The following is a 21,746-nucleotide window of genomic DNA, read 5'->3' on the forward strand; positions in this document are numbered from 1 at the left end:
GTCTTGGCCTCTGTGTGTAGTTCATTAGTGGGACAAGAAACCACAAAGGGAGGGGCTATCCAGAAGTTCCCAGATTGTAGAGTGAAGAGGTCTTGTCAGTATATTTAAGTTTTTAAAGATCACACACATTGTAGAACTGTTATTTTTGCTGTACAATTATTGGCTAGTACCAAGGCTTTAAACTTGATGTGAGGTGTAGGTAAAGTGAGTGAATTCCGGAGGGGTGTGGCGAGACACTTGGGAAGGCTGTAGTCTTGTAGGCTCCGTTATGGATTCGCTGCTGTAATTTTGGTAGGCAAGGCTGATAGCCCAATATGAAGAGAATTTAAATAATTCACACATACAAGAACGAGGAGCTGAGCACAGTATAATGGAACCATGCAATTATATTTAAGATCGTGGGATATTATTGATCCCTATGTTGCCGACTACTCAACAAATATTTACAAAATTGCAACGTATTTGTGTCTGGGAGAAGGGCAGAAACGGAATATACTGTGCTTTTAAGAGACGCTGAGGACGTCATTACGTATGACCGCAGGTCTCTGAGCGGGAGTTTTGGAGTAGGAAGAGGGATGAGTACACGAACTACTATCTGATTACAAACGGATCTATTTTATTTGTCTAAACATAAAGTGTCAATCAGTTGTAACCATCTAGTTTCGTACGTTTAAGGTGAGTAACGTTAAATACAAGTGTGTTTTAGATTAGTCGCTAGCCCTGATCAAGTTATTTATACGGCAGTTAACGTTAGCTAGTCTAGTTATCAGAACAATGGATTTATACTGTTTGCTGACTGAGATTTTGTGTTATTGATTGTAACCCACGCTCATGCCTAATAACTGCCTTATTTATATTACTGAATTACGCGTAGGTCCAGCATTGTTAACTAGACAGGGTTAACGTTCTAGCTGGGAAACAATAGTTGCTATCTAACTCGCTGGTTATGAATATTGTGTAAACATTATTGCTCTGGCAGATGGCAAACGTCAGCTCCCCTAGATTAGCTAGTTACTAGTGTTACTAAGTTCGAATATCGTAACTTGTTTTACTACATTATAAGAGGTTGTGGGTAGACGCATCTGTAGCTGGGGGAAGCTCACGTTAGGTAATGTTAACGTTAGCTTTCCTTTCGGAAATGTCCCCCGTCACAATGTGACAAAAACATTTCTAACATTGCTTGTCTCAACATAGCTAGTTGGCTAAACAGGTCACCTCGTTAGAGAACTGTATTATGTCAAATCAGTTAAAACGTTAAACTATCTACGGTAGGTCTTGTCTATGTTTATTTAGTTGATATAATGAATGTATTGCGTATCACTTTGAACTGCTTTTACTACTCTGCTGTTTGGCAGTTTGGAAGTAGCCGATCGGTTGTTTCTAATTTGACCTGTTCTAAAAGGAAATGCTAAAACAGGCTAGCTACATACGTAGTCTGTTTGTTTTCCCAGAGAGTAAGTTAGCCACAGCCTTCTTGTAAACCAGCACATTTGTCTCTTCAATAAAACGTAAACCTGAATACTGTTGTTTCTATTTTGGTTTTTCTGCACAATTTTAGCCATCAGCTACCTGTGAATTAGCATGGCGATGAGGAGCGAGACCAGAGTGGAGGCCGAAGTGGAAGAGGAGGAGTCCTTTGGACCTCAGCTTGTGTGCAGACTAGAGGCATGTTACACTGGGCTACACAGTCTGCTAGAGCAGTGGAAACCAACCCTGTTCCTGGAAATCTGCTATCCTGTAGGCTTTCATTTCAACCCTAATTTGGTACACTTGACTCTACTAATTGGCAGCTGAACTTGATCTCTAGCTGTTGAATGATGTGTGCTTTGTTAGGGTTGGAGTGACCTACAGGATGGTAGATCTGCAGGAATGGGGTTGGTTACCCCTCTACAGGGTTGTACAGATCTTGGTTTTATGGGTTTTTCATGATTATGATGAAGCCCAGTTTCCTCCTTGTATGTTAACAACGCTATCTACACACAGCAATGTGGGATCAGTGCCAGTGATGTTAAGAAGCTGGAGGAAGCGGGCTTCCACACCATCGAGGCCGTTGCCTATGCACCCAAAAAAGAGCTGCTGAACATCAAGGGGATCAGCGAGGCTAAAGCAGAAAAAATCCTTGTAAGATGATTGCGTTTTTAATCCCCCAATCCTCTTCTTTCCTCCATTTTGCTGTGTCCAGCTGTGTCCTGTTTCTGCAGTAGTCTGAGACAGTTTGTACATTATAGCCCTCCTTGTGCAATAGCCCTTTGTGCACACCCACTGCTGTTTTTTTGCAGTCTAGATCACAGGTGGGCTACAAGGGGCTACAATATCTGTTTTTTGTTTTCATGCCAACTTATGGCCTTTCTTACTTAAATACTTAATCTATGAGTGAACCAGAGTTGGTGTATACAGCCAGTTAGCTCATTTAGCCTGGGTAATTGGTGGGAAAAAAACTGGACTGGAATTTCCCACCCCTGCCCTAGATGATGGAATCAGATGACAGGCACTTGATGCTAGACGTGTTACTATTCCCAGGATGTTGTTGTCAGTTAGAACTTGATCGGCTAAAGGCCAAATAGAGATAAGGAATATCCCTACCCCAGTGAAACTATAGCCAATGTTGGTGTGGTGGGGATTTGGTCCGGACTGTGGAGCACATCTTTGCATTAAGTACTTGGGCTGGATTTGCCACCTGGGAGCCCCCAAGACTGGTCTGCCAATCCTTGATTAAGGTCAGAACTGGCAGAACTAACAGAACTGTATGACTGCAGTCCATTCCCCCTAACTGCACATGCTCATAACTGCTGTCCACGCCCATGTTCACACACACACACACACACACACACTCACACGCAGACAAACACTCTCAGCCCTTTACTACCCCTCAATGTTTGACTTCAGGCGGAGGCCGCTAAGCTGGTCCCCATGGGCTTCACCACAGCCACAGAGTTCCACCAGCGGCGGGCCGAGATCATTCAGGTCTCCACTGGATCCAAAGAGCTGGACAAGCTGCTGCAGGGTGAGTTAGACTACAGCCCAGTGCACTTCTGTGGATGTTAGTTAAACACGTTTTTCCTTTGCATTGTATTGTCAACGGGCATATTTAGGTTATGTTACTGGACTGATGTAGTTCAGTTATGTCAAATCAATATAACCATTATGGGTACGTAACCTGGAGCTCTGCAAATGGCTGTGGTGTGCAAATGGATACTGCATCAGCTTTGGTGAAGTGAAGGTAGTTAATTGAGTAAAGCACATACATTACATTACATTACAGGCATTTGGCAGACGCTCTTGTCCAGAGCGACGTACAACAAAGTGTATAACCATAATCAGGAACAAGTGCATCAAGATCCCTAGAGAGAAGTACCGGTCCAAGTGCAGGGAACAACCGCATAGTTCAACTTGGACCCTGTAGGTTAAACTGATTAACACTAACGCAAACAAGAACAGCAACAACGCAGTCTATGAAAAAATACAAGTAGTAGTTAAGACGAGTGCATTAACTAAGTCAACTACAAAACAGCTACCTAGTTTACAACCCTATATATAAAATGGGTATTTACAGTTGGTATTATGTCTCAAGGTAAAATGTCTTTGAACTTCCAGGTTATTGCACACTAGTGTACTAGTCTGAAAATGTGTCACTTGATTTTATATTTCATTAAATTGCACAAATGCAGTTACTCTTGCTTTTCCCTTGTTCAGGTGGGATCGAAACTGGCTCCATAACGGAGATGTTTGGAGAGTTCCGGACAGGAAAAACGCAGCTTTGCCACACCCTTGCCGTGACTTGCCAGGTGATTCTGATCCTCTTCCTCCTTCCATAAGCTGTAGAGGTCTGTATCGAGCTGGAAATGAGGACTAAGCCTGCCAAAGCCCAACATCTTTAAAGCTAGCCCCAAACCAGCCCAACAAGCTCTAGCCAGATTTGAAGCTCAAACCTAATTGAGCCCAATAGCATTGAAGATAATGTGTTTCCCATAGGAAAGTTGCTGTTGAAGGTGCTTGCAGTCGCCAAGCGGGTAGGGGTGGGGAGGGGGAGGGCAGCAACACTTCCAGCAGCTGTTAAAAATGATTGATAACAATGGCGCAAAGCTTAAATATTGAGCATATTCTCCAGTTATCAGGAATGAACTGGAGTGCTGACTCTTCACAATTATACATGGGATAAGCTAAGCCAAAGCCAAGACATTTAATGTTTGTTTTCATCTTCGGATTATGAATAAGGAACTAGGTGGCAACCTCTTGCAGATTTTGCAAAGTATGGCAATATAGTTGTCTCTGCTGGAATATGACTGGTACCTTATGGGAGGTGCAAGTTGTTTCTGTTGGTGAAAATGTTTTTGCCGTTTACTCCACAGTTACCCATTGATCAGGGTGGAGGAGAGGGGAAAGCCATGTACATTGACACAGAGGGAACCTTTCGACCTGAGAGACTGCTAGCTGTGGCAGAGAGGTGAGTCCCATCTGGAAAAGCTGCATCCGTTTAAGAGTTGCATAGTGAAATTGCAAGCAGTCTGACAGTTACATTGTATTATAAACATGTTGTCATTTTGTATTGTTTTATTATCGTATAGTTACTTTATGCTGACTTCCGAGCTTCCTTTATTTAATTTATGGCTGCATCAGAAAACTGAAAGAAGGCTATTGTACATCGAAGTACACAATCATGTGATAGTGTTGTATCCAGTAAGGGGTCAAACATCACAAATGTACCAGAACAGGAAACGGAGGGATGCAGCCAGCATTGGGAATGCAGCAAGCATTGTTAAACCAGCCTAAAACCACCCAAAAAGGCTGACCAGTTGTGTGCAATGAGCATATCGACCCTGTATTCCCTGCATGAGCATAATTTTGTAATAAACCTTTGAGATGACACCTTAACACCTGTTTCAGTTGAGCTTTTTGGAAAGGCAACTGGTAGCAGTAATGCTTTCCCATATTGGCTTTCCGAAGGCAACTCTGGTAACAGTAATGGCAACATTTTAGTGTCATAAGTAGAGTTTCTTTGCTTGCCCGAGGCGTAATGTCCAAGGTAACCTCCCGCCTCCCTTTGGTAGGTATGGGCTGGTGGGGAGCGATGTCCTTGACAATGTGGCCTATGCCAGAGCCTTCAACACCGACCATCAGACTCAGCTGCTGTACCAAGCTTCCGCCATGATGGCCGAGTCCAGGTGAGACCTGTACTGTTTTTTACTGTGTCACTAGCCTACGAGTAGTCTGTTGGGGTGCTCGTACCAGTAGCATCGTTGTGAGGCTGAAATAGTCAGAACTTGCTCATTTTTTTCCTTAAGCCTTTGAATACATGAATTAGCCTACCCCTTCTATTCACGTACTGACTTAGTGTGTACTCCAGAAGTGCCTTGCTGTTGCTTCAAGTGAATTTTCCGCAGCATAGTTAAAAATGTTTCTTTGGTGTCATACCAGTAACATTAGCTTTTTAGCTGCTGTACATTAGCCCCACTGGGAGATTGTTGAACCGTTTGCCTGTTACTGTGGTGATGTACGTTTACTACCCAGCTGTTACTGAAGACCAGTTTTTAAGAGAGGCTGGTTCTTTTTTTAAAATCCAAAAATCCCACTGTTATGTAAATCCATGGCAGACTGGCTAATACTTGATCAGATGTCTACTTGATTATGTGACACCATCAACATTCCCTGACGGCTGGCTTAAAATGCCACGTTTGGCCCATCTCAGGTATGCCCTGCTGATCGTGGACAGCGCTACCGCCCTCTACAGGACGGACTACTCGGGCAGGGGCGAGCTGTCCGCCCGCCAGGGCCACCTGGGCAGGTTCCTGAGAATGCTGCTGAGGCTGGCCGACGAGGTGAGCGGGGCCACGCTACGCTGGCAGTCATCTGCCAATATTACACTTTAAAAAAGTCATCACGTTTAAAGCTCATCGAGCTAAATGTCCATGTTAATTAAGGCTGGGTAGATAGCTCATTTGCGTGCCAGCTACACACCAAAATGCTGCGGCCATGTTTGAAGCAGGGCGGTCTATCCTGATGACCGAGCAGAAAATGGGATAAGTTCAGCAGAGGAGTGATCCCTGGCTACATTTACATACACGGCCATACCCCAATTGTTGGGAGGAATCAGTTTATGCCAGTATATACATTGTGTACATGCTGTAAGTATGGTCATTAATTCAAATACCGCAGGTACATTATATTTTCCATAGTTGGCGTATGCTCCATGGAAATGGTGTACACAGCAGCCATGCTTGTTTTCATCTAGGTGTCTTTGAATACACCAGTTATGATAATCGGATAAATTAGTTTACGTGACCATTTCAATAATCAGTTATTGCCATAATCAGCGTAAGATCAGAGTATTAGTGTGCATGTAAACACGTCCACTATCTGTGTTCACTCTGCGCAGACATGATTCTTTCAGCGATTCTTTCCCTCTGTTTCTTGGCAGTTCGGTGTTGCCGTGGTGATCACCAACCAGGTAGTGGCCCAGGTGGACGGTGCTGCCATGTTTTCCGCAGATCCAAAAAAACCCATCGGGGGTAACATCATGGCTCATGCTTCCACCACGAGGTAAGTCAACCCCCTGAGGTTTGACTGTTTCACCTGGCAACCTGCCGATGTGTCACTTCTTTATCTGCTCTCAGATACTGGAAGCAAAAAACTATCACTTTTTGTTTTTTTTAAAATTTATTTTAAGTTCTAGAGTGTTACAGCTGGACATTCCAAACAGTGTTTATAACATAAAAATAAAGAGATTGAATGCTTGGATGTGTGGTGCTTAGCTATAGCTTGGTGCCAGCACTAACCCAACCTTCCAGTCTGTTTATAAGCTGACTGATTGGCGTTTGTAATACCAATAATTGTGTTTTATGAACGTGATTTATCTTTCATCTCCCATAAATGAAAAAAAAGTACATTCTTCATCGGTAAGTATGTTAGGAATGTACATCAGGAATAATCTGATCACTATACTTAAAATTCATAATTCATTGATAACATTCAATTCTGCTTATTTATAAAGTAGACAGCCTGCTTTCCTTGTTATGTATTTCTACTTCTACTTCAGATAGGGATGGGGAAAAGCAGAGTGGGTTACAGATAGGGGTGGGATCACAGTACAGAAAGTGCCATGGTGGGGAATCAAATGCCTGGCCAAACAGGGGGGTTCGTGTATCGTTTGAGTCAGCTAGTCTATGGGCTATGCCACACAGTCTCCCTGCAATTCTACATTTTGAAGACGTATTATGCAGTACATTAATCATATTGGTGCACATACTCTTTGATTCTAAGCCAAGAGAATCAGATAGTCAAGTCACACTGACACGTCCACTGAGTTGCTTGCATATAATGCACCAGAGGGTAAGGCATATTGCTGTTAGACCTACTCTATTTACAGCGCTGTAACTCAAAATGGTGTCTCTCCGAACAGGCTGTACTTGAGAAAAGGCAGAGGAGAGACCAGGATATGCAAGATCTACGACTCGCCGTGCCTCCCAGAGGCCGAAGCCATGTTCGCCATCAACCCCGACGGGGTGGGCGATGCCAAGGACTGAGGAGGCGGGGCAAAGGACATGGGGGGCAGGGGGGTCGAGGCTGCAGTCACATGGGCAAAGGCTAGCAGGCTGGTGTTCCTCCTCCCCAACGGATGAAGCTCGCAGCTCTCACTACAGACCAGCTGGGGGAAGGGTGGTTCCTCTTTTGTTTAGTTTTCCCAAACCTGGGCTCTTTAACTACTTGATTTGCTCAGTCAGCAACTTTTTCTCCCCATTTCTGTGCTAGGATGATGATGCCGAAGATATGTTTTAGACACGCACTGTGAGAAAGGCCTTAGCGCAGCCGTACACAGTTGACTAACCGGACCATTTTAGCCAGAGTTGTCGCGGGTGTCGTGCTGGAACAAAAACCTGTTCAGACACCGGGCCTCAACAAACCGTCTCACACTGTCGCCCAACAGCGTTGCTTAGTCACCCCGAACCTTCGCGTATTTTCCTTTTCTAGAAAACCCGAAGTCATGAAATGCAAGGGGTCTTCGGGGAAGGCCCCATACCTGACGGGATTTAGGGACAGTTGAGCCGAAGCTTCGGGAGGGAAAGCAGCGATGCCGACAGCCTTCGCGGAAAGCTTCGCGTTTCGGTCGGCGTTCTCTGCGTCGTTTTCCTGCTCCCGGAGAAGCTTGCAAGGTTGTCCGAAGCTCAAGACAACATCCCCAATTCACTGCCTCGTTTAAAAAAAATAAAATGTAAAAAATGAACATCCTGTCTTTAGTTTCAGAGCCACCAGATAGTTTTGTTTTGTTAGGATTTGGGATGTCCCCCATCCGGTCCTTTTATTTTTGTGTGGCCGATGTTTTGTGAAGTTTGCGCTCTTTTGTTTGTCTTGCATATACTTCCTGTATATAAGATGCACTATTAAAATTATTTTATATCATGAGGACTTGTGCTGTGCAATCTGTCGTATAATTAAGAGCAAAACATTTCCATCATTTTGAGTGAATTTATGATTTAATGTAACTTGCGCTACAAGCTACATTAGTTTTGAGGCACATGCCTGTTAATTTCTAAACTGCTGTTAGATTTTTGGAAAATAGAAACTGAAGGTCTTAACGTAACATTTATAGACAAATGTGCAGTTTAGAGTGCACCATGGTAAATGCCTACCTAAAGCAGGCAGTTGAGGAGCACCCTAATCTCACTGTCCTCTTTCTGTGACTATTATCAACGACTGTAAATGTAATAAAGTCTAGTGAAACACTGCTGTCATGGCTGACCACTTTAAAATTCCACTGGAAAAAATGCACCAATACACAACTTGCATAACAGCATTTAATGCAAGAAAACAGTGCACATCCATTCTCTGGGACCTAGAACAGTGAAAGGGGACATCTCCAATAATATATCACAATTGATTCAATGTGTCATTTTTAAATATCTTAATACACAAAATAAGGCATAGCTTTGGTCAGTAAGCACAAGGTAATCAAATTACTGGATTTGTCTTCAAAAGTAAAGTCTATCAGGGCATCAAATTTATTATGCTACTGAAACCATACAACAGAAATAAAATGAGAATATAGCTGCCCGTTTCGCAAAACTGCAGGTACTGTAAAGCTAAAGTTCAAGCTAAAATTTGGTCAAGAACAAAATATATATTTTACAGGCCAACAAAACATGCTACTTTAATTAGTAGTGCAAAACAAAGTGCGTTGTGAAAAAAAATGGCAGAAAACCCTGAAATTCATTTGAAAACACGGATGTGGAATGCCAACAACTGCGGAATTGTAATGTTTTTTTTTTGTTGGTTTGCTCGCCCTAAAAAGTGCAGTGGAAGTCATTCAATTATGAGATTGACCCAGACTCAATCTAACAAGTAGGTGCCTTAAGACATGTTGGTGAGCCTTACCAATAATGTACACCATAAAAATACCAACTGCTTAAAGTAAGAGAATATAAAAATATTCAATTACAATCTGTGGTTAGACTGAATCTGTCCCTTTCATTCACCTTTCTTTCCATATGCAGCTTCATATGGAGAATTAAGAAATGTAGATTTTAAAATGGCACCAAAAAATGCTTTGCTCAGCTTCTTATTGAAAACAGGCTCAAGCGTGGTGCAATTTTCATATTATGCCCGGAAATAAGAAAGAGGTCAGGAAAATCGTGGCGCACGTCAGACACAGTGAACAGGCTGCAAATAAGGACTCTCTCCCCCGTCAACTGGCGCACATTCCAGACAGAAGTCAGACTGGTCCCAAACAAGTCATTCCTACAGTTTCCACTGGGGTGCAGCAGAACAAGGCATGCAGGGGGCGGGGACTGTTCTTGCTGAGCGACGAGTGGAAACTCTCTGCCCTGGCCTGTGCGTGGCTCTATTGTTTCCCTCAAGAAACGAGAGCTCCTTTCCCATCCTTCGCTGCCTTCAGTGCTTCTGGGCTGGTGCTGTCTACATCCTGCACAGGGAGAAGAATGGAAGGCATGCTATTAACTTGAATTTTCCCTTAATCAACCTGTATACAGCACAGCTAGGAGAAGTGTGTAAGGAAGGGGACCAAAGATCTGGTCTCATGCCAAGATTGTAGGTGTGTTTTCGCATGCGCAGGTTAAAGTAAAGTGCCAACAAAATTTTTCAGTCCAATCTGAATTCTCATTGAACTCCATACAAATTTCATATATGCAGTTCTTAATGAAGAAAATAATTCTGTGCTATTCAGGCAAGAGGAAGCATGATCCCAGCTGGCCGCTGTTCAGGGGTGACGGAAAGGAAGTGACACAGCAGCAGGTAGATCAGTGGTGTCAAACTCGTTGCCATGGAGGGCCGTGTGTATGCAGGTTTTCATTCCAACCAATTAATGCTGCCTTAATTGAGTCCAATTACTCATTCAGCCATATGCGTTTAACTGCATTGAAGCACAGAATATAAGAAAATTTTTATTTAGACAATGCGGGTCACCATAGACGTCGGGTCACCATTGTGCACAAACCTGCATCCCTAATTCAGCAAATAATTTAACTAATTATATAATCAATATCTGAGGCTCGAATGAAAACCTGCATACACACGGCCCTCCATGGCAACGAGTTTGACACCACTGCAGGTAGATGAAGTATTTAATGCCAGTTCAGTTCCTGTCAGGGCTGCTCAACCCTGTTCCTGGAGTTCTACAGTCCTGTAGGTTTTCACTCCAACCTTAACAAAGCACACCTCATTCAACAGCTAGAGATATCGTTGAGCTGCTAATTAGAATCAGGTGTGCCAAGTTAGGGTTGAAATGAAAGCCTACAGGAAGAGGGTTTGGCAGCCCTGCTCCATGCATTTGAGATGTCGCAACTGGAGGAGAGAGGGTGGGGCAAGAGGTGATGTCACCCGCCTTATGGCACCAGAAAAAAATTTAAAGTATAAAATGATAATGAAAATAATGACACTCATGCTTGGGGCTGAGCCAAGAAAGACACGCTATAAAAATAAAAAATAAAAATAATATAATTGTAATGAGGACCAACTCTCCCTTGGAGGGTTACAGAGGACAGATGCTTCTTACGCAACAACGGTGCAAGCTTTCAGCACAACCAGATAAAGGCTTGCCTTCAGGGAAAGAGAAAAAGACAATTCATCGCTGCAGCTGTGAAACAAAGCTCCTTTCTCTTGGCGAGGGCCCACGCCAGCCTTTTGTTCCGATTTCTGTCGGGCAGCTCGACCATGGTGATGCCATGCTTTGGCAAGGGGCCACTATCTGCCCGGGGGCATTGTGCCCATGACCCGCCCACGGCTAGCGCAGTGGCCGCATGCCCAGAGGCACTTCACTGGGCGAGACCTCCTCTGGGACCCAGCTTGGTGCCCTGACGGGAGGTCTACCAACACTGAGGACACAGGCTTCCACTCAGGCGGCTTGGGCGGCGTATCCGAGCGAAGCACCTCTTCTTGACCGAACGATGCGCTAAATTAGCCGCGGCACCACACAGGGATGAGTATTACTCGCTTCACTGCGTCATACCGACCCCTCTGCCACATTGGGCCTGCCGTTTGCCTGCAGCAGCTGCGTGTGAGGTACATCACTTCTACACAATAACTGCACAGCACAGCTGGCACATTGCAGATTGGTATCAAAGGAGAAGCAGCTGACGGCACACGCTTCAGAAGAAAGAGTTGCTAACCACCCCCCCCCCCCCCCCCCCCCCCCCCCCCCCCCCCCCGAATCAACGTAGGATGCGAGGGGACGGACCTATATTTGCAATCAGGTACTTGAAATTGCTGATCAAGCAAAAAGTTGTGATAAAAATGGATTAAATGGAAACTTAAGTTGTGAGTAGCGAGCAGAAAATCTACTGCATCACTAACCTGCATGATGGATGCTCTTAATCATTAGGCTTTTTCACAGCTATGTTTTTAACACACTATCCTTCATGCAGACACAAGGTTCTGAGAACATGCACGGGCCAGCTTTGGACTTCCCGCGTGGTTCTGAAAACGTGGTTCCTGCTCACCACGCCCGGGTTGGGGCAGCATGGCTGGGGCCCCTGCTCTTCATCCTGGGGCCCCTGCCCTTCATCCTGGGGCCCGCCCGAGGGCACGGCACTGCTCCGGGATGGAAGCGGGGCCTCAGCGTCGCCTGGCGACTCGGCGTCCGAGAACTCCTCCTCCTCCGTCTCCGCGCCGCTGGAGTCCCGCCTCAGCGTGCACTCCGTGACGTGGCTCCCATCCTCGTCTTCCTCGTCCTCCGTATCCTTCTTCACCTCCTCTACTGCCTCGCCGTAGTAGTCGGACTCCCCGTTGGCTGTGGTGTACCTGGAGAGGCCACAGAGGGTCAGAGTGCAAGGGGTTCTTTCCACAAAACCCAACAGGTTCACACTATCTTAGGATGACCAGTGATTATTTCATTTTACAGCTTACATGCATACTGTGCGCTTATACGTATATTTCAATCGTATATTTCATAGCAAAGGACTTGCAATGAGAGAAACACTGATAATCTACAGCTGCTTATGTAGAACATGCTGAGGCTTCCTGGCTGAGACTCTCTAGCCCTGGTCTTTTGAAACCGTCCACAGTGAAACAAGTTTCTTTGTTGGCTTGAGAAGGATTGGTCAGTGCCTTGGTCAATGTGACAGGCCCAATTTTGATTTACTGTTCTACATGCTTTATTACGTCCTTTGCAAGTTGTTCACCATTATGTAATACATTTGCACAGCAGAACTTAAAAACTTCAGATCAAGTCAAGTACATGCTATGTATTTTCAATAAAAATTACATGAAAAGGCACTGCATAAACAAATGTGTTAATCTGTCAATAATTCATTTGTTATGGGGAATGTTTCTATAGAAGGAAGGAGACGTCGTCCAGGTGAAAACGTTACGCACCCGCCCTCGCTCTCCTCGTCGTAGCGACTGCGGGCGGTGAAGTAGACGGAGCTGGAGCTCGCCGAGTCGGCGCGCTCACGTGGCGGGGGTCTCCGTCGCCGTGCCACCTTCTGGCTCTCCTCCAGGCCTTTCCTGAGCAGAACCAATGCGAAAGGTGGGTTGTGGCACTTTCACCACATTATCATCAACCCTTGACCTAAGGAAAAGCATCAGGCATTTGCCGGTGGTGGGAAAGTGAGGTTTCAAAACCAAATCTAACTGGATGTGCATGCCATATATGGTTTGTTGATTTGAATCGACCAGTCATCTTTTGATTGATGGCACACGCGAGCTCCACCCTCTCAGAAGTTCATGAATCCTCACTGTCCTATCAACAGGACCCAGCTTTATGTACAATTTACAGCAAAACTCTCTATTGTATTTTCAAAACTCTTTATTGTATTGGCTGCTTCAGAAATACCCAAGAACGTATGTGATTCCAAAATTAACAGTGTTCAATCAAAGTTGTGCTGCTTCTTGTTTCTATTTCACTTTTTCTACAAGAGGTGAGCAAACACAATTAATCATTTTGTCTAGAGATGCTATCTGTCACTGTTTATTCCCATAAAGAGGATGGTTGGAAGGATCGATGCTTAACGTCTGAAAGCCAACTTATACTGCCTCATTTCAGTCACTTAATGTGTATGCGCTTACTTGACGTCCTGGACAATATGTGCAGCGACGTCCTGTAGATCACCCCGAAGAGAGCCGACCTCAGCCCGCAGGCAGGCCACACAGCGGAGAACCTCGTCCAGCTTGTTCTTCAGTGCCAACTGCTGCTCAACCAAAAGGCCCCCCTTTGGCCTAATAGCCAGAGCCTCTAGCGACGAGCCAGCTGGGGACAGAGATTGCAGTAGCCAACCATAACATAGCGGCGGCGGTGACAGACACCGGCTTGATTTGTCGGATTTTTTCGTAACAGAAAGGCGCGTATTGATGAGCTATTGAAAATTACTTATTTCACAAAATTATTTAAATTTAAACAATACATTTTCTTCAAAAAAAGGAATAACATTACTTAGGAAGCATACCCTTTATAATGCACTTGGTTTTACGTCTGTATCTCATGTGGATGGAAAGCTGTTGATAATTAGTTATAAAAAATATATATATATTTTTTAATCCACACTGTTTACAAAAACAAATTGCTGTAGTATAATCAAGAAGCTATAGGCTATCTTTTATAATGCAGTTTCATTCAGATGTGCATGTCATATTGCTGAGAAGTTACTGAAAAATATTTGAATTAAAGTCAAAACAATTCCTCCCAAAGCATTGCCAAGGAGGAGCGCCCTTCAGAATGCATTAGGTTTTAGATCTGCATGTCATATACATGAGTTATCGACAAATAGGTTATGTGTAGCGATATCCATTGTAAATCGTTGCACCGTAAACTTTCATGACGGTCAATTTCAATGCCACATTTAGCGAAATGCAAATCACTTCATATAGTTAGCTAACCTCAGACAGCGTGAGCTGTGGCAGTTAGCACGTCCGTTAGCTGTCTTACCTTGCACCTCAAGTACGTGTGAAACCGTTGCTATGCTTGCTCCATCCTTGTTTAAGAAATCAGCATCGGAGTTACTCGGGACTGACAAACTTTGACATAATCTGCGTTTCATCTTCTTGTATACCACCAAAAACAATACCAAGCTAATACCCGCAGTGGCTCCAAAGCCTAGTCCAATCCAAGTATTTCTTCCCAGCTTGTTCATAATAACTGAGAACTGACGCAGTGCCCCACTGGCAAGCTATAGCTTTACAGGCTACTTTTTGACTTTAATTTGTTCGCTAGCTTGCTATATACAGTGACAACAGGCCCACATGCTGCTAGCTAGCAACAGGAATGATCACATATTGTAAGCATCCCACAGGTCGCTGGCGTTGTGGCTAGTTAGTAGATCAAATGTAAATTCGTTACCGTAAAGACATTCGTAACGCTACCGCGATTTGCTTGCTAAGTGTGTCGCGTAAATATATTGTTTATTTGTTCAAGTTGGACTTCTTCCTACTTTTTACAACACGTTCTGTTTTAACTAGACTAGCTAATCGCTTTTACGGTCAATGTCGTTTCCCTGAACGACAGTCTCTGGCGACGCATTTTCCAAGCCCAACTAGCGTGCGCAACTTCCATCCGCAGAGACCGATGAAGAACAACACAGACGAAACCACGTGACACTATTCGGAAACTGCCGACGCTGCCCAAATTATTTTCTTCATATTTTGACAGTATTATCATTATTATCCAACTCCCAATCCCAGAATTTTAACGAGTTGTTAATTTTTCATAATTAGGTGCTTAATGTCAGGGGTTATTTACCGTGTTAAGCCACATTAAGTCAGAAATAGCTAATCATTCCATGAGGAGTACCAGTCAGAATAATAGTTTGATGTCCATGCTGTGCTTATTATGCTATATTGCAAACAGATAAAGCGAGGTAGGAAAATTATTTAACAATTCAAATTAAAGACTGAGCCTAATCAATGGGCTCCTAATTGGTGAAACTGTGGACACATGGCCACTAAAACTAACAATTTGGTAGATAATGAAGAATCCAAAGACAAAGCAAATGATAACAAGCCAAACCTGCATTGTGTTAAAGTTAAAGGGAAAATTATGAACAAACTGAAATACATGTGTTGAACAACCTAATAAGGAGCCTATTGATTCTCCTAATTTAATAAGTTAAAAAAATTGGTTACCTTTTTCATGTAACTGTTTGCAATATAGTACAACAGCACAATGTAAACATATGATTTTTATTCTTCATGCCATGCATAGCTATTTCTGACATAATATGGCTTAAGAGAGTAAATAATTCCTCTAAACATGAAAAGCACCTAATTAAATAAAATTAATAGGTTGTTAAAATTCTGGGACAGCCATCATGCACAGGGGGTCCTCAGGACTGAGGTTGGGAACCACTGGTCTTCTACATTTACTAAAGTTTATGCAATGTTTCTACACATTCATTGAATACTCTGAGGTTACTGGCTTGTTAGTAGCCATTAGGCTACTACCAGGTTGCAGAACCAGTGGTTATGATTAAATTAGCACCCAAACTGTGTATTTCCTTTGGTGCAGGAATAATACAAATAAAATATTTCATGATGCATTGTATTTCATAATTTGTCACTTTTCAATTTTGCTTTTACAATAGTTTAACACATAAAAATTCCATAAAGCTAGGCTCAACGCAAACTGCGTTCACTTATGTCTGAACTGGTTATGAGATTTATTATCGTCTAATATGCGGTATCATAAGACATGTTTTGCTCACTACTAGCTACATACATACTTACATGTCAAACTCAGACAACCTATATATTGTGTTTTACACTGCAATACTGTTGCATTGCCTGCAACCATGTGAGTTAGACAAACAGCATTGAGATTAAATGGCAAGCCTGATATCAGTGCTGCTGATACCTGTAAGTAACACACAGTTTGGTTACAGTCAGGGAATGAGATTCAGTTGTATGCTCACCAACATCCCTGTCTTATAGCACCACCTGGTCTTCATTCCAGAGGAATCCTGACACAAAGTGAAGGGCAGAAGCCACCTCAGTTTTGATGGTTGCAGGTACCTGATTTCACCACTTGGAGGCAGTGAAGAAAAGAGGCATGTACAGAGCTTGGCAGGTGTGAAGAATCTGGTCATACTATGAAAACGCCTGAAAATAGACACAAAAAAATCCCGTGAGTACTCGACCAATCAGAAATGTTCAGCGCTGCAAGCCCCACCCAAAAGGTTCCTGTACTTTCGGAAAGTACTACCCCCCGAGCAGGAACCTTTTGGTGGGTAAAACGAAGCCCCCAGAACTAAATTTAGACCCTAGTTCCTGCGGTGGAAACGCACTGAGTTCCTCAAAAGGTTCCTAGTTCCGGGGTATAGTTCCTGCGGTGGAAACGCGGCTTATGGGTCTACATGGAAGTTGCCCGTGAGCACTGATGTGAAGTCAGATTGCATTTTTCTCCATGAAGGACAAAGTCACCATTCATTTTCTGGGGTGTATTGACATTATTTCAGTTTTTACAAATGTTTTAAATTGGCCCAGACAGTTTTTTTGTGTGCAATGCATAATATTTTAGATATTCACAGAAGTTGCTGATGACCTGCTGTCTTTACAATGCCTGGTGTTGGGGCATTCAGGAGTTTTTGGTCAAAAGCAAGAAAATACACATTGTGCATGTGTATATTACACAATTATCCTTAAGATTCTGAAATATCAATGGACTAAATTATGTAGTAGTCAAAAGGAAGAAAAAAAACTGATTGTGATTATTCCTTTAACCAAACCCTGAAATGACAAGGGGGAAAGTCTCTGTATTGTGGCCTCAGTTTTTCATGTACTTTCCCAAAACACATGGCATAGACATTTTATGGTTGCAAAGACATTTCAAGTCTTTTGTCGACTGAAAAGATGGGATTTTGTTTACGAAAAAGTTTTTAATCAATTTCTCGGAGCTGCCTCGCAATACGAATACGAAGGATATTAACGATGGTATCTTTGCGCAACTAGCTTCAAAGAAAAGGATATTAGTTTTCCGGGCAGTGGACGTTCCTGTGCGCTGTGCCTTTGTGCTTATCTTTACTTTGTCTGTTTGTACTTTTTCCCCAGTCTCTAATCATGCGCAAAAATCGAACAATAATGTCAATAGTGTAAAAACGTCACACGTTTCAGAACGCAGCAAATAGACATGAGAAAAATATATTCACGCGTGGTTTTAATTAAATTTATATGGATCTTGGCATGTTGGCATACAAATATTCGGTTATTTTTCACTGTAGCATTAATACCACACATAGGAATGCCTTGTAATGATCAGGCTATGTAGCTACGCTGTATTGAGAGAACTCTTGAGACCAGTGGCTAATAAAAATGAAGTTCTTAAAAAAAAAAAGTTTTTCAGTTTTTCAAACATTGTTATTATTATTCCTTAACTCTATTCTTCTTCTTCTTCTCCTTTTTCTTTTTTATTTTTATATATATAGTCCTCCTTGCCTAAATAAGAGGCAAGCTAAATGACTAGAGCATATTCTCAGTTGCGTCAAGTTGCACTTCAAAGGCTTTCAAGTTTAAGTGTCCCATGCTGATCAACATCATGCAGCGTTTTAATAGACACTAATGACATCTTTCAGCCTTTAGAGCCTGTCCAGTGAATAGAGGATATTCGCACGATAATTAACATACAGAAGTTTGTATGTTGAATACATTTTTACAATATTCCAATTTTACTGCATACTACCATCACCGAAAATATTTGAAATCTGTGAATACAAGGGCTAAAGGCCAACATTCCGGTAGCCGGTAATCCAATAGTTGGTGAAGGCTCTGAAGGTAATTATAGTCGGTGTCTCTTATTGGTCTGTTGCGGCTAGTGTAGATATTATCCTTCTGCCCTGTAGTGTTGGGGAAAGTAGACTACAGAAAGGAGAGCGCGTCTTTGGTCTTAAAAGATAGGAGCTGAACGCGGTCCCTCGGGGAACACGAAACATCAAGGAAAATCAGTCATGCCTTACCTTCTCATCAGCACCCAGATCCGCTTGGTCAGTATTTTCACATTTTCCTTGAAACAAGCTGCATGTGAGAGCACGTTCCAAGCCTCGCCAAGTGGCATTTATGGAGAAAATCTGTTTGTAATTTCTATTCAGTCTATAAAGAGAAGTGCATGTTAAACGAGGCATTGAAATAACTGTACTGTTGATAGCTACATTGAGGTTGCACGTTTCTGTTAGCTATATACACCCAACGACTGGCGCCTTCGGGGGACTACTTTTTTAAAATTTATTTATCATTGTAGTCTCCTTTGGTTTAATGTGACGGGCTAGTAGATTGGGCTTGACTGATCAAATGGAGACTGGATGTTATTGCATGCTAAAATGTGAACCATCTGTTTCCTAATGTGCACATTTTGGGGAAAAAAAGAAAGAGGAATTTTAGAGGAAGGTTGTAGCCTAATTTATGGAGTTGACATTAGTGAAAGATATTTTAAACCTCCCTAGATACCTGCTCGCGCCTTAGGGCACTCTGGCCGTAACAACAGTATCAGCCTTATTTTCAGATTTAACGCACAAAGCACAGGTACCGGAGAGCTTGTTGAACTTCCTGCTGATTTAATTGAAAGGATAACTCATATTATACAGGTGATGCTTGAAGTTCCACCAGGTGGCATGTGATGTCCCATTTATAATAGAAAAATCCAGTATTTATTTTGTTGGTCATAATTTAAACGATGCGTTAATTTAATCGTTGAATCGTTGAAAAAATAATTTATATCCAGCCCGAAAGTGTATTTAAGAATAAGGTACATTATCCTGTTACCATTTATGACATGCAAAGCCTTGCATTTTCACTGGGCTATTGACTATTTCGTGTTTTGCCCACAGTTATTCCCGTTTTTAAAGCCATGCTTTTATTTCAGGAGACTGGACCTACGATGGTTGGCGATGAATATTCAGATCCAGATATAATGTGCCAGCTCGGAGCTCGAAAGACTTGCGTGCTTGGAAACAACTTGTGAGTGGAAATAGCCTCTGGAAATTTGCGTTCATCAATGAGTTGCTACTTTTGCTCGTAAAGTGTAAAAGTGTCTTTGTATGCAACATGTTGGCTGCTGTATGCCAGCTTATGCAGTTCTGAAAGGTGACAAATTAGTTTTCCCCACCGGGCTTTTAAATCACATGTCAAATAAAGATAAAAATACCAAAATAACGTTAAATAAACATTAATAAATTGATTGAAGTAATGAAGTGTCTCAACCAGATGTTCTTATGTTCCACAGTTCTGAGTACCACGTGGATGACCCGCCCCGTGTGGTTCTAAACAAGCTGGAGCTGATTGGATACCGGGTCATATGCATGACGGGCATGGGCCAGACCCTAGCATGGTGCCTGCACAAGGCTACCGTGTGACCCTTATTAACTCTGGCACTGTGGATAGAAAGCCTATATTGGTATTATTACTGTATATGTTGACAATACACAGGATAGGTTCTGCGTAATAGCCAATTAAGCTATTACTCAGCACAAACTGTAGTTCATTTATGTCTGAATTGGTTATGTAATTTATTCTGTTCTAAAGTGCAGTGTCATAAGATGTTTTGGTCACTGCTAGCTACATTTTCCTGTTTCTAGCAGCTGAGGATCCAGGATCAGCTTACTCACTCCCTATAATAAAAACCCTTTGCATTCTGTACCAAAAGTGAGAACTACAGGATCAGTGCCTGGTGACAGAATGTATGTGATTATTCTTGTCATGAGTGAATAAGTATCTTTTGTTATCCAGAATTAACACTTCCTGTAGCCATCATCCCTTTTCTAAAGTCTTGGCAATTGTTATAAGTGTGGCAGGGACACATGACATAGTGATTGATGGCACCCGGAAAAATACATTTAGTGCTCTGTAAATTTTCCACAAGTTTTACATTCCTCTACCATCTCCTCATTTCACAAGCAAAGAAAAAACAATCACCTCTGGCATCTAGTTGGTAATAAAAAAAACATTTATCACAGCAAACATCACCTGAATGTTGCATCTGCACGAGTGAGTGTTTTCCTGGTCAATATTCTGTCCCTGAGTCACGCCTTGCAGGTTGTTGGTTCCAGAGTAGTGAGATGTGACTGAATCTATAAAATGTGCCAAATCATCCCAAACTTTTCCAGGCAGCTGAGTTGCTAGAATAGTTTGGATATATCAAAATAAAGGAATAAACAATGTATTGAATGCTAGTGCAAAAAATGTGAATTTGATTAAATGTGATTAAACGAAAAGTAAACCTTATTAAAACAATATTATGGGTGATTATTGAGTACCAGCTTTTCAACTATTCTATTGTTAAAATCACTCTGAACTGACAAAAAAATAGCTGGTGTTATGGGTCAGTTCCATTCATCAGTACTGCATACTACTACTACTTCTATCAGATCCTCAGAAACATGGTTCAGATGCAGGGGAAAAAAATTTATAGTGACTTGGAGGTGCACTGGGCTGCACTTGTCAACACCGCAGGGGAGATCCAAACCCACACCCTGGCCTGATTGGTGAGATAGAGCCTCCACAACGAGGCCAGGCTGTGATTTGGCGCGATTAGTTCAAGTCTGAACGGTCTGAATGGAGTCAAAGTCATCATGGGCAGGCTTGCGTCTGGCCAGCCACGGGCAAAGTCTTTACCTTCAGAGCCAAGTTGTGAAGTTCCAACAGGTTTTTGAAGTTAAAAATTGATTATGTGTCCGAACCCTACCTAGGAACCGTGGGACTGAATTGCAAAATAGGGCACAGACTGGCACCCTCACCCAAGATCAGCAAATAAAGGAATATCTGCATCCATGATATCTACTTTCATGTCAATATTACTAAACCATTATATCTTGATGCCAAAATGTCTGGTCTTAGGTGATTGTATGTTTCTGTCTTGGTCGTTGCTGCTGTGGTGAAATTGTGGTTGTGTTTGCGTTAGGCTGTCAGGATAGTTCACTATACTGGATTATATTAAACTACGTGACATTCATTCAACAGACACTGTTGTGTGACCTACAAATTGCATTGCATTAGTGCATAATTTTGGATTACAAGAACAGCAGTAATTGTGGGATCACACCTGGTCAAGAAAAACTGTTAATAAAGTAACTACCTCATCACTTGTACTGTTAGCATAAAGAGATGGGCCTTCAGGCTGTGTTCAGTGGTGCCCAGAGTTTCTGTTGTCCTAAACACCATCCGAAGAAAAGCAAGTCCTCTTGTGTTACACTGTTACTGGCTATGTAAAAAAGATCCACGTCACCAAGATCAAGCTCGCCCTATTCACTGATACCTATAAATTGGTTCCCAATGCAGGTCCATTCTTACATAATTTCTCTAAAACATGTGCTGTCAAATCATTGCTT

General features: G+C 42.6%; 3 protein-coding genes across 8 annotated transcripts; 2 read left to right on the forward strand and 1 right to left on the reverse strand.

The window, feature by feature from the left end:
* Window positions 1–517: 517 nt before the first annotated feature.
* rad51 (RAD51 recombinase) lies at window positions 518–8,400 on the forward strand. 5 transcript variants are annotated; one of them, XM_035420909.1, is made up of 10 exons: window positions 518–675; window positions 1,559–1,665; window positions 1,984–2,121; window positions 2,887–3,004; window positions 3,694–3,785; window positions 4,350–4,444; window positions 5,049–5,162; window positions 5,687–5,816; window positions 6,416–6,537; window positions 7,397–8,400. In XM_035420909.1, the coding sequence occupies exons 2-10, from the start codon at window positions 1,582–1,584 to the stop codon at window positions 7,518–7,520; spliced, it is 1,017 nt and encodes a 338-aa protein (XP_035276800.1). In that variant the 5' UTR covers window positions 518–675; window positions 1,559–1,581; the 3' UTR covers window positions 7,521–8,400. The 5 variants fall into 5 exon arrangements, with proteins under 5 accessions (XP_035276800.1, XP_035276801.1, XP_035276802.1 ...); XM_035420910.1 differs by having other exon boundaries at window positions 523–675; window positions 1,566–1,665; XM_035420911.1 differs by lacking the exon at window positions 518–675 and adding an exon at window positions 930–1,108.
* Window positions 8,401–8,775: 375 nt separating this feature from the next.
* Window positions 8,776–15,030, reverse strand: LOC118230763 (regulator of microtubule dynamics protein 3-like). Its single transcript, XM_035424067.1, has 5 exons — window positions 14,369–15,030; window positions 13,513–13,693; window positions 12,820–12,951; window positions 11,946–12,246; window positions 8,776–9,913 (listed from the first exon to the last, which is right to left on the reverse strand). The coding sequence occupies exons 1-5, from the start codon at window positions 14,571–14,573 to the stop codon at window positions 9,845–9,847; spliced, it is 888 nt and encodes a 295-aa protein (XP_035279958.1). The 5' UTR covers window positions 14,574–15,030; the 3' UTR covers window positions 8,776–9,844.
* LOC118230764 (GTP cyclohydrolase 1 feedback regulatory protein-like) lies at window positions 14,330–20,652 on the forward strand. 2 transcript variants are annotated; one of them, XM_035424069.1, is made up of 4 exons: window positions 14,330–14,380; window positions 16,366–16,501; window positions 19,286–19,380; window positions 19,646–20,652. In XM_035424069.1, the coding sequence occupies exons 2-4, from the start codon at window positions 16,484–16,486 to the stop codon at window positions 19,773–19,775; spliced, it is 243 nt and encodes an 80-aa protein (XP_035279960.1). In that variant the 5' UTR covers window positions 14,330–14,380; window positions 16,366–16,483; the 3' UTR covers window positions 19,776–20,652. The 2 variants fall into 2 exon arrangements, with proteins under 2 accessions (XP_035279960.1, XP_035279959.1); XM_035424068.1 differs by lacking the exons at window positions 14,330–14,380; window positions 16,366–16,501 and adding an exon at window positions 17,997–18,410.
* Window positions 20,653–21,746: the final 1,094 nt, after the last annotated feature.

This window comes from Anguilla anguilla, chromosome 6 (assembly GCF_013347855.1).
Source record: "Anguilla anguilla isolate fAngAng1 chromosome 6, fAngAng1.pri, whole genome shotgun sequence".
Taxonomy (NCBI): domain Eukaryota; kingdom Metazoa; phylum Chordata; class Actinopteri; order Anguilliformes; family Anguillidae; genus Anguilla; species Anguilla anguilla.